Source organism: Myodes glareolus, chromosome X (genome assembly GCF_982192425.1).
Source record: "Myodes glareolus chromosome X, mMyoGla1.1, whole genome shotgun sequence".
Taxonomy (NCBI): Eukaryota; Metazoa; Chordata; class Mammalia; order Rodentia; family Cricetidae; genus Myodes; species Myodes glareolus.
The window spans coordinates 3099909-3113010 of NC_142053.1; the positions used below are offsets into that span (position 1 = coordinate 3099909).

At 42.8% G+C, this 13102-nt stretch overlaps 1 protein-coding gene across 1 annotated transcript; it reads right to left on the reverse strand.

Moving 5' to 3' along the window:
* Positions 1-2446: 2446 nt before the first annotated feature.
* On the reverse strand, positions 2447-4896 carry LOC125415452 (melanoma-associated antigen 10-like). Its single transcript, XM_085684435.2, has 2 exons — positions 4821-4896; positions 2447-4187 (listed from the first exon to the last, which is right to left on the reverse strand). Exon 2 carries the CDS (start codon positions 4122-4124, stop codon positions 3255-3257), a length of 870 nt encoding a protein of 289 aa, XP_085540561.1. The 5' UTR covers positions 4125-4187; positions 4821-4896; the 3' UTR covers positions 2447-3254.
* Between the last annotated feature and the right edge of the window lie 8206 nt (positions 4897-13102).

Sequence of the window (13102 nt, forward strand, 5' to 3'; positions counted from 1 at the left end):
CGCAGAGCAGCCGTTAGTCCGACAAGGACAGCTGTGGGTCCCTGCAAGATCTCCAGGGTGGCAGGCTGGTCCTGCCATGCGGCGGGCGAGTCATGCGGATGGGTACAGTGGATAAAAGGTTCACAGGACATAGTATTACTTAAAGAAGAGGGAGACATTTATTACTTAAAGAAGAGGAAAACAGAGAGACATGGAGAGAAACATAGGGAGAGACAGAGACACGTGTACACACGCCAAGATACGGGGGACATAAGAGAAAGAGTTAAGATGGCGGCGAGGGAGGTCAGAAGTGGCTGGGAGTGGGCGTGGTTAGCTCTTAAAGGGACCAGACCCAAAGGAATAACACCCACAAAACACAAAAACAGAAATCAAAGCAAACAAGCAAAAGATCAATAAGGAAACAACAACAGGAGCAGCAGAGCAACAACAACAAAACCCATAGCATTTTTGTGTGTGTGCCGGCCAGCTATTCCTGGCCATGGAGCTCACCCTGGAGTGTGACTGATACATAGTGACACTCAACTGGAGAAGACAGTTTGCTCTTTGCTATTGAGTATTAATTGTAAATAGCTTCTCTCTTAGGGGTGAGACTCTGTGTCTACTTCCCCCTCACAGTGCTGGGATTGCATCTGGCCCTGTGATGTTAACATTGATTTTCAACAAGTCAGCTTCTGTAGGAAACAGTCTCTGGCCATACCTGTAGGGGTTTATCTAGATTACAAGTCTCTGGCCTGACCTGTGACTGATTGTCTTAAGTTAATTGATGTGAGAAGACAAAACCTAAATGTGGGAAGCACCATTTCCTGGCCTGGGCTGAGGTTCTGACTGAAAGGTTGCTGAATACAGACATTATCTTTCTTTTCTTTGTGGCTGCGATACAACTTGAAAAGGTGCCTTGAGCTCCTCTTTCCGGGAATTTCCCACAATGATGAGCTTTATCTGAAACCAGTGAGCCAAAACAATCACGCTCTCAAGTTACTCTTGTCAGTTCCTGAAAGCTCTTTCATTTAGATCACTGGGGAACTTATAAAAAGGACTTTATTTCGCTCATGGTTTTAGAGGTTAAATGTCCAAGAACAGAGATAGCTTTCATAAAGGCCTTGTGGCAGCAATACTACAGTGCGAGTGTGGGCACGAGGGGCAGATCAGGAATCCAGACAGAGATTTAAGGGCCAGGCTCTTCAAAATTTTAAAATGATTATTTTTATTTTATGACTGGATTGTCTACATGTACATCTGTGTACCACATTCTTGCCTGGTACCTGTGGAAGCCAGAGAAGAGCATCAGATTCCCTGACACAGACAGTTACTATGTGGGTGCTGGGAACCAAATCTGTGTCCTTTGCAAGAGCAACTGAACCATGTCTCCAACCCAAAGGCTAACTCTTTTTAATTTCTTGCAAGAAATACCCATGTCCATTATATCAATTATTTGTAAGAGGGCAACTATCCCAAAGAATTCCCATTTGCTCAACCTCTTGAAAGTCCTCTCTGTATCACAGAGGACCAAATTTCCTGTGTATAATGTAGATTGGGATTTCTGTCTGCCATATCCACCTGCTTCCCAAAAGGAACTATGTATGGGACTGGAAAGGTAGCTCAATGGTTAAGATAGCATACTTTTCATCCAGAGGAGTTACCCATAGCAGGTGGATTACAACAGCCTGTAACTTCAGCTCCAGGGGAACCTTGTTGGAGGGAGGGCGCTTGTTTCCAGCTGCTTAGCTCCAAAATAATCACACAGAAATTGTATTGATTAAATCACTGCTTGGGCCATTAGCTCTAGCTTCTTATTTGCTAACTCTTACATCTTAATTTAACCCATCTCCATTAATCTGTATATTACCATGAGGTCGTGGCCTACCAGCAAAGTTTCAGCACGTCTCCAGCAGCGGATACATGAAGTTCCTCTTTGCCTCTTCCTCCCAGCATTCCATTTAGTTTTCCCCACATAGCTCTGTTCCCCTATAGGTCTGCTATAGGCCTCCTGAAGCAGTTCCTTTATTAACCAATGATATTCACAGTATACAGGGGGGAATCCCACATCAGCATCTGACACCTTGGGCCTCCTAATGCACTGGCACTGACATGCACAGATCCACATAATTACTCACAATAAAATAAAAATTAATCCTCTCAACAAACCCCAAAAGGAACTCTTCTGAAAATGGAAAAGGGACTGCTCAGAAGGGAAAAATTCAGTTCTTAGGCCTATGTCACAGCATGAAATCTTTCCTTTGGTCTAAGAGGACACCTCATTTCTTCTTGATATGGCCGCTGTTAATGGGCTTGACAATTTGTGGGTAAGGGCAGCTCCAGCTTTTCCTAGTATTACCCCATGAAAACAGGACCTTGCAAACAACAGGTCCTCAACAGAAAAGTAGGGTGACATTTATTTGCATTGTAATTTTATTAAAAATAACTTGCAAATCAAAAACATCACACATAGAAATTAATCAGATCCAGAGTCTATACATCATAGTGAACTTCTCTACAATTCTGAAGCTGTGGAGCTTCATACTGGGTGACATATTAGGATGTAATTCCTCATACAATTTCAAAAAGCCATTTGGATCTACTCATGTAACTTAATTTTACAGAGGAACAGATTTTGTTGAAGGGGAAAATAAGAATTAATTTCTTTCAATTTTTCTCTGCTTATTGACATTGCATATATTATTAAATTCTTTCACATTTCAAATTAAATTCCTATTCCAATGTTATTACAGACCACAAAATAAGATGGAGGGTTTTGTTATATAAAATAGCAAAAGATGGGTAGGCATGGGGCACAGATCTTTAAACCTGGCACTCAGGAGGAAGAGATAGGTGGATCTGCCTCTTGGTCTATAGAGAATTCCAGACTGGCTATGGCTACATAGTGTGATCCCACTGCAGAAAGCAATAAATGTGTCATTAATGCCATTTATAGACTTAGATTCTGAAGTTCATTAAATCTTTCAATTAAACAAAACAAAATTTAAAAATACTAAAAAAAGGTTCCAAGTTACCCTTATAAAACAGGAAAAACGATGTTATTCATGTACTTTCACTAGCTCTTTACTACTTAAAACAGTGACTGTCACCCTCAAACACAGTGCAGACTGATCTGAGACTTCATCCAGAAAGCTTTTGAATGTTGCACTAGAACTTATATTGGACATACAGTATGCTATTGGTGGTGGCAATGCTAAGCAAAATTCCCTGTTCTCTCAAAGCCTCTAAATACAGGGATTGGAAGTGTCTGGAACCACTTAGATTATCCTGCTGACCTGAGTCAAAAACTCTAAGACATCCACACTTCTGGTTTCAGCATGGGCCCTTGGACCCCATAGGAACTCACAGCAAGGAGGATCACTGTTAGGAACTGGAATGTATTCCAGGTACCCTTCCTGTACAAAATTTTCAATGAAAAGCTTCTTGGCATTCCCGGCTATATAGTGATTTTCTATGGGAGTTACTCCCATCATATTTAGTGCTCGCCAGATCACATTCTCACTGACACGATTTCCATACATGCAGATGACACCTAGGACAGTTATTAGGAGGCCTGTTTTGGGCATGCCTTGGACATCAGTAAGCATCCCATCATAAGTGATTCCCAGGGCAATGACAAGGGCATAGGTGTGGATAACAGGGTCCACTTCTATTACATCAATGCCAAATACAAGCTTCAAACCCTCAGAGGCCTCATTAAAGATCCTACTGTAGTGCTGTTCATCATCCCCAATACTCTTTTCTATAATTTCTGCCTTGTTAGTCAGCTCCTTCAATCTATACTTGAGGAGCAGGAACTGCACCAAATCAGCCACCTTTGCACTTAGGGCATGGTACAATACCAGCTCCCCTCTTGGGTTGCCAGAGGCCTCATCAGATGGGGATATTGGAATGGAGGCCATGACAGTGGGAGGAGATAAGGCTCGCTGAGGACTCTGGGGACAATTTGGTATCCCACCAGAAGGTATCTTCCTGGGGAGGGCTGGGCTAGTGGAAGAGGAGGAGTTGTCATTGGACTCCTCTCCCTCAGCCACAGAGAGATCAGAATTCATCTGGTCCTGTTCTTCTTTTGGGGTCTGAGATTCTCCCTGAAAGTCGCAATACTGCCTCTTCTGACCATGAGACATGATGACGTTCTTGAAGCTAGCAGGCAGGAGGATGGGTAAGAACACAGTGGTACAGACTCAGACCTGGGGCAAGAAGAGAGCAGTGTAAGAATACTTTGGTGACTGTTACACCCTGAAACCTTTCCGAATGGCCTGTTGACTTTTTCTCTTGAGTGGTACCATATGGCCACAGGGGATCCTGTCTTTCTGTCACTCCTATTATTTAGGACACTGAAGGAAGAAGTGAGAAGTGTCTTCAGAGCACAGCCAGGTTACAGAGCTTGACACTCCAGTGGGACAAGGAAATGTGGAGTCCCTGTGTTCTGGGAAGGATGGGACACTTGGTACCTCATTTTCACTCCTGACTCTGCTTGGCCTTCTGCATCTGACCTGAAGACACTACCCCAGACCAAGAGTTGCACACTGTGAGACTACTAGGTGCCTAACCCTAATCAGAAAGGAGAGCTGGACTCTGGGTAGCTCCTCCACTGTCTCATATGGTACCCTCTGTAGTCACTCTTTGCATTGTCAGGGTCTGGACCCCAACCCTCTTCTGCCTGAGGCCAACTTCTTGTAATGGAGGTCCACAACTCTGGGATGGGACAAGGCAGCTAGGGAACCTTACATCCAGTTAAACTTTCCTAGGGTGACATGAAGTGGTAGCACACTTCACTAGGGTCTGTGTGTGTCAGGAAGGAGAGCCTGTTTCATATTTACCTTGATAAATTGCAAGGACTGAACTGCTTCCCCTAATGAGCTTAACCCGCCTTCTTTAATGTGACGCTGTATTTCTGTGAAAAGAGAAAGGAAGTGAGCAGAAGAAATCCACCTACAGTCTCCAGGTTTTCCCACAGCCAACAGAAGCTCTAGGTCCCACCTTGAGTTCTGACATGACTGTTGATATGGGGTTCCCTAGGTCCACCAGAAGTTTATTTATCTGATGTGTCCTTTCTGATATCTCCCCAGCAATTCTGCAGAACAGGCCTCACTTTTCCCTGACATCCTATAGGCTAAAGTGAAGGCAGACTGACAAGAGGGTGGAGGCAACCATGCACTTAGAATTCTGCCACAGATTCTTAAGTCCTCTTTGCTGTATGGACCTTAGAATGTGGCTCTTAATCCTAAAGTCTACTAAGGCAGATAGAGGGTGTTGATTCTCATTTGAACAAAGCCCACCGCTATTATGGTTCAGGACAGATAAAGAGCTGGGTTTAGATTTTTTTGAAGATACTATTAGGACTGGTACATCCTTAGTCAATTCTCAAGAGCTTACCATAACTTCACAGAATCTGGCTCTCAAAAAATTTTTTCTAAATTAAGTGTAATCTCAGTACTTAGGAGGCCCACCTGATCTACACAGAATTTCAGGATAGCTTTGACTACATAGTAGAGACCATCTCAAAACAAAATAAAATAAAACAACCAAAAATAAAAAGACCCTGTCTCAAAAACTCAAAACAGTATAAAAGATAAGGTCTCTGATTGTACTGGCATATATCACATACCCATAAATAAAAACAGAAACAAACCCAAAAATAACAAAACAAGTCTGATTCTGAGAGTCTCTACTGAGGAGAAAGAGTGGGGAAGTGAAGGTTACCCCTGGATTATAAGGGAGGGGTGTGTCCCTCTGTCAGGTCTGGGGCTTTGTCAGTCTCCTCACCTGTGCTGGCCCTCAGAAAATGTTTCTCCCCTCTCCCCCTCCCTCCCCCTCTCCCCCCCCCCCTCTCTCACACACACTTTCTTTTGTTTTAGTTTTTCAAGTCATGGTTTCTCTGTGTAGCCCTGGCTGTCCTGGAAGTCATTCTGTAGACTGGGTGGTGGTGGCGCATGCCTTTAATCCCAGCACTTGGGAGTAAGGGACAGGTGGATCCCTGTGAGGTCGAGGCCAGTTTGGTCTACAGAGTGAGTTTCAGAACAGGCTCCAAATGTCTCAAAAAAAAAAAAAAAGGATGGCAGTGGTGGTACGTGCCTATAATATCTGTAATCTCAATATTAAGGAGGCTGGGGCAGATGGCACTTTTTTTTTCGAGATTGCTTTTCCCTGTAGCTTTGGAGCCTGTCCTGGAACTAGCTCTTGTAGACCAGGCTGGCCTCGAGCTCACAGAGATCCGCCTGCCTCTACCTCCCGAGTGCTGGGATTAAAGGCATGTGCCACCACCGACTGACTCAGATGGCACTTCAAAGCTGACTTAGTCTACACAGCAAATTTTGGGGCAGTCTGGGCTATGTAGAAAGGATCCTGTCCTAGAACCAAACCAAACCAAACCAAACCAAACCAAACCAAACCAGGGACTAGAGAGTTGGCTCATCAGAGCACTTGCTGTTCTTGCAGAGTACCAGAGTTTGGTTCCCAGCACTCACTTTGGGTGGTTCACCACCCCTGGTAACTCGAACTCTGGAGGATTCGTTGCCTGCTTCTGATCTTGAGTTTACTTGCTCACATACTGCAAACACACATATACATAAATAAAAGTAAAATAAACCCAACAAACAAACAAACAAATAAAAAACCAAAAGGACAAAAATTAACTGCTTTGGGAGTCTACTGAACAAGGAGGGACTAGGGTGAGGTTTCCGAACTTTTATGTGAGAGGCCTTCTCTCGGGGTGCCACGTCCTGCCTCAGAGTTTTAACTTATTCCCTCAGAGAGCTTAGATATTTTTCACCCAGTCACCCTCCATGGTTCTGAATCCCAGATTCCACTGAGGTAAACTTCCTACAGGTGCCAGGCTGATCAAAAGGTACCAAGCCTGCATTAAATGCTAACCATTTGTCTGGGGTTTCACTTCCATGGGCTACCTTCAGGCTTTCGATCTCTCACAGAATTGGCGCCTTCTCCATTCAAAATGGCTCCCAAGCAGTGCATGTTCAGTCACGTTTATACTTGCAGCCCTGTTGAGGCTGAAATAGTAGCGCCAAGTTTGAGGTCAGGGAGGGCTACACAGTGAGGGCCTGACTCAAACAATGAAACCAAACAAGCAAAACACAGTCTTAACAATTCCTACCTTGACCATTTTGCCATAGGAGGTCAGAGAATGACTAATTCCTACTGCGTGCTCCAGGGTCGGTTTCGGGCACACAATGATAGAGGTGGACAAGGTGGCAGAGGTGAACACACCAGCAGTGCCGTCAGAATATGTGGATGTCCCTCACTCCGCTCCCCAAATCTTACCTACTTACCTCACAATTCCTCTGTGTTCTCTCACCTCAGGCAACCTCCGAACTGTGCTTTAACTCCCAGAATCCAAGTACAAAGGCTTGAGCAGAGCGCCACCCTGTGGTTTGTGGTCGGGTTGGGGTACAGCACAAAAAGCGTAGGTGCTTCTGGGTTATATGGACATCTTCTATGAGGACTGCAGTTCTCTTAACTTACCCTTAGGATTTCATTCTGTTTTCTTACAGATCTTGGTTCCATTTCTTCTAAGTGGACCACAGAAAAAGGCCTGAGGCATGTGGTGGAAGCCAACGGCTTATTGTTGTTATTTTTTTTTTGTACAAGTAGTTCCACTTCAATTCCAGGCTAATCACAGAGAAATAATATAAATGGTTTGGTCTATTGCTCAGACTTGTTACTAACTAGCTCTTACAACATAAATTAATCCATAATTCTTACCTATGTTTTGTCATGTGGCTTGGTACCTTTTCTCAGTAAAGCATTCTCATCTTGGTTCCTCTGCATCTGGCTGGTGACTCTATCTCTCTTTCCTCATCCCAGAATTCTCCTAGTCTGGTTGTCTCACCCTATACTTCCTGCCTGGCTACTTGTTAATCTCTATCTTATTAAATCAGTATGAGTGACAAATATTTACAGTGTACAAAAGCGTTATCCCACAGCATGCATGTTTATAATTTGGGCCTCCTCTAGCTAGAGTGAGGCTTAAAAAACTTCTTTCTCATACAATACATCCTGTCCACAGGTTCCCCTCCTAGTCCCTCCTAACTCCCCTCTCCCCAGGTCTACTCTTTCTCCTCCATTTCTTTCTAGTGTAACTAAGGAAAGAATCAGACTCTATAGAGGCTCGCAGCCCTCACCTGAATGCTAGATAGTGACCCAGCCCCAAACTTGTCTGTAAATGCACTGAGGCTTTCACATAAGTTGGGAAACACAGGCCTGGTCACTCTGCCTCTGGGCCTTCTCAGGGATTACAACAGGGATAAAAATGAGCTTCCTCTGTTCTGGGCTTCAGGGTTCTTTCAATCTTTTTCTTCGGTCCTGACAGTATGTAAGCCACTTCCCCTTTCCTCTCCTTCCTCAAACCCTTCCTGCCATTTCTCCCTCTTAAATTCATGACTTCTTTTTCTCTAATTCTTACACACACACACACACACACACACACACACACACACACACACACACCTCTAAATATATAAATCCAACTGTAACATAAATTCTAATTGTTTTTTGAATGTATCTTTTTTCTACTTTTCCTTTATTGAAAATTGTTTTGTTTTTTTAATTGTTTTTATTGATCTATACATTTTCTCTACTCACCTCTATTCCCCCCTCTCTCATTCTACCCTCTTCCATGATCCCCATACTCACAACTTACTCTGGAGATCTTGTCTTTTTCTCCTTCCTATGTCTTTCTTCAGGTCCTATTTGTTGTCTAGTTTCTCTGGGATTGTGGTCTGTAGGCTGGTTTTTCTTTGCTATGTCTAAAAGCACTTATGAGTGAATACATATTATATTTGGATGTGTGCTCAACTATGTTCATAGCAGCATTATTTGTAATAGCCAGAGCCTGTAACCAACCTAGATGCCCCTCAATAGAAGAATGGTTAAAGAAGGTGTGGAACATATACACATTGGAGTACTACACAGCGGTAAAAAAAATAATGACATCTTGAAATTTGCAGGCAAATGGATGAATCTAGGAAAGACCACATTGAGTGAGGTAACCCAGACCCAGAAAGGCAAATTCTAATTGTTCTTAATAAAAACCCAGAGTCAGATATTAGGGGGTGAAAGCTGAGAGATCAGAGAAGCAGTACAGCCAGTCACTAGAGACCTTTTACCTCTACTGAATCCTCAGACCAAAATGGTGATCCTGTCCTCAGACTGCCTCCTCAGGCTGTGTCCTCTGCATCCTCAGACTGAGTGCTGTTCAGACTGCAAATGAGCTCCTGTCTCCTCCTGCCTTATATTCCTCTCTCCACCCAGTCATATCACTCCTGTCTCCACCGCCTTAGTGTTGGGATTAAAGGTGTGGGATTCCAAGTGCTAGGATCACCTTTTTGTGAGCTTGGTTTCTTTTCTAGACTGGATCTATTTGTTGTTGCCCAGGGTGGCCTTGAACTCACAGAAATCCATTTGCCTCTGTTTTCTGAGACCTGGGATTAAAGGTGTATGTCACCACTGCCTGGTCTCTAGTGGCTTAGTTCTACACTCTGATCTTTAGGTAAGCTTTATTTGTTAAAAACAAACAAAATATCACTACATCCAACCTGCTCCATCCATTTATTGTAACTGGTATGTATGTTATTTCAGAGCTGTCCTTTGGAAATGGATAATCAACTCAAGGCCTTATCTTTGGGTATGACTATTTCTCGATTCCTTAATTACTTGTAATTCTTTGCCTAGGGGTAGGACCCCTTGAAATTTCCCTCTGTGTTAATATGTCTGCTAGTGGTGTACTTGTTCAGGTTTTGTTTAGGCAGCCATATTGGTGAGGTATCATAGGTCCGATTTCCCTGTTGTTTATAGGAGACATGATCTCACAGCACATTTCCTTGTTCCCTGACTCAATCTTTCTGCCCAGTCTGCTTTAATGTCCCCTGAGCCTTAGGTGTAGTAGTTTTGTTATAGATGTTTCAAGTAGGGCTAGACATTCCCTGATCAGATAGTCTATGCTTGACCTTTTATAGTTTTCTGTCTTGATCTCAGCCTATTGCAAAGAAAGCTTATTTGATGAGGAATGTTTGCTAGTTTTATGCCAACTTGACACAAGCTGAAATATTTGAGAAGAACCTCAGTTGAGAAAGTGCTCCTACCAGATTGGCCTGTGGGCACACCTGTGGGACACTTTCTTCAATGCTAATTGATGTGGGAGGACCCAGTTAAGCGTGGGTGGTGTCACTCCTGTGCTAGTGGTCCTGGATACCATAAGAAAGCAGGCTGGATAAGTTGTGAGTAGGAAGCCAGGAAACAGTACTCCTTCATGCCCCTGCATCAGTTCCTACATTTGGGTTCCTGCCTTTAGTTCCTGTCCTGACTTCCCCGTAAGATGGACTACAAGCTGCAAACTGAAATAAACCCTTTCCTCCACAAGTTTCTTTTGGTAATGGTGTTTTATCATAGCAAGAGAAACCCTAAGACAAGGGGTGAGAGCTATGTTTCTCTGTGGTTAAAAGGATAAGCTTTTAGACTGCAGTTATGACTTATGCTGGGTAAGTAAAGTGAAAGTAGTAAGTTCTCTAAGACATATGACCTCCCTAGCCTTATATAGATGGGCAAGTTTCCAGGGCAAGGCGTGATTTTTCTCTCATTGAGTGGGTCAGAAGTCTTGTTAGGAAGTTTTTGATTATTGTCACAATATGAGTGCCATTATTGTACCCTTAAGGATATTGTGCTATGCTGGTTATTGTGGCTCATAGGTCTCACAGCTAAACTCAATACTTGAAGCCAGAAAATACCACTTCTGTCTACATGGCAATGGCATTTATATTAGTTAACAGAATATATTGCAATGGGGTCACTTTTTTGGCATTACTTGGTTGTCTTAAACCTTCCTTGCAGTACTCATCTTTTTTTTCATTTTAATATATTGATAAATTTATATTCAAATATAGATGTAACAATTCATACATCAACCAGATTTTCAAGAGATCAACTTTTACAGCCTGTCACCAACACTGCACATAGTAAACCTTTTTGTTTTATTTTATTTAGTTTTTAAATTTTGTTTTATTAAAAATAATTTTTTCATACAACATATATATATGTATATATATATTGTATAAAAATATATACAATATATATATATATATATATATATATATATATATACTTATCACAGTTTCCTTTCTTTCATCTCCTCCCAGATCCTCCATACCTCATACCTCCCATCCTTCCAATTCCATGCTCGCTCTCTCTCTCTCTCTCTCTCTCTCTCTCTCTCTCTCTCTCTCTCTCCCCCTTCCTCTCTTTCTTTTGTTTTTTTTGATACAGTGTTTCTCTGTGTAACAATACTGGCTGTCCTGGAACTAGCTCTTGTAGACCATGCTGTTCTCCAACTCATTGAGATCCACCTGCCTCTGCCCACTGAATGCTAGGATTAAAGGCATGCGCCACCACCACCTGGCTGCCTTCTTTCTCTCTTAAGGAAAAAAAGGGCAAATAAAATTTAAAAGAAACACACACACACACACACACCAAACCCCACAAATTTTGAAGCCACAATATATAAGCAGAGGACCGAAAAAGTAAAAAATGCTCAAAACATTATGATATTAAAAACTCCAAGAATGCTGTGGAGTTCATTTTGTGTTGGTCATCTACTGCTGGGTATGGGGCCTGCCCTTAAGTGTGGTTTGTGTACCCAGTGAGACTCCTTCCTCGAAAAAAACAATTTTTCCTTTGCAAGCAAATATCAATTGTAGACAGCTTCTTGGTTAGGGGTAGGGATTTGTGTCCATACTTCTCAGCACTGGGCCCTCATCTGACTTTGACCTGTATAGGCGCTGTGCATGCTGCCACAGGCTCTGTTAGTTCATGTGTGCATCAGGCCTGTTGTGTCTGGAAGACACTGTTTCCTTGGAGTCATCCATTTCTTCTGGCCTTACAATGTTTCCTCCTCTTCTTTAGGGTTCCCTGAGCTCTGAGGGGTGGGATTTGATATAGGACTGAGTGTTCCAAGGTCTCTCACTTTCTGCATTTTGTCTGATTGTGGGTCTCTGTATTAGTTCCCATTTACTGCAGGAGGAAGCTTCTCTAATGATGACTGATTAATCTATGTGTATAGCAGAATGTCACTAAAAGTTTTATTTTTGTGTTCCTTTAGCAAAACAAGTTTTTGATTTTCTTCTAAATCCATGCTCTATCTAATCTTGTTATCTTGACACTTACCAATGTCATTTAAATCTTTTTTGCATGTGTCATTTGTGTTTTTATTTTCCCCAACATAATGTTTTTACTATTTGGAAATTTTGTACACTGCATCCCACTAACACTTGCTTTCCATTTCTCCCACAAAACAAGAACACCCCCACCCCCCAGAAAGTCCAGTTTGTGTTACCCATGTACTCACTGGAGCACGGTCAAACTCCCAGTGGCCAGCCCCTTAAAGAAAACCAACCCTCTTCCCACTGCCAGAAGTCATCAACTGTGAAGAGCTACATCTCAGCATCATTTAAAAAATTTGCATTGGTGTTCTGCCTATGTCTTTGTCTGTGTGGGAGTGTGCCAGATTCCTGGACTTGGAGTACAACAGTTATGACCTGCCATGTGGGACCTGAGAATTGAATCAGTATCCTCTGGAAGGACAGCCAGTACTCTTACCACCGAGCCATCTCTCCAGCCCCACTTCAATATCTTTTCCACGGTTTTTAAAGACTCGCTTCAATAGCTTCCTATCTGGACTGTTTCTTTTTTTAGGAGATGGAGGTTGTCACAGAAGCCTTCAATGTCTCTCATTCTCAGTTATGAGACTGCAGTAATGGATACCACTGCAAAAGATGCTTCCTTGCCCATAGCAGCCAGTTGCAACAAGGATTATGGACTTCCGTTATGGTTTCTTGTGGTGGCACAGATCTTGGACACCAACATAATTTCTGGAGGTAGCACGGATCATGGACATCAACATGGCCTAGCATGGACTACAGACACCAACATGGTCTCCAGTAGCAGCACAGATCATGAAAGTCTTTTGAGGAAACAATACAGATAATGAACCATTCTTCATCTTAGCTATCTTGTTTCTCACCATCAGGGTTATCATACAATTGGGCAATATGTCTGGTTTAGGAACTTCCCCCAAGGGCAGTGCCACATCCCCATG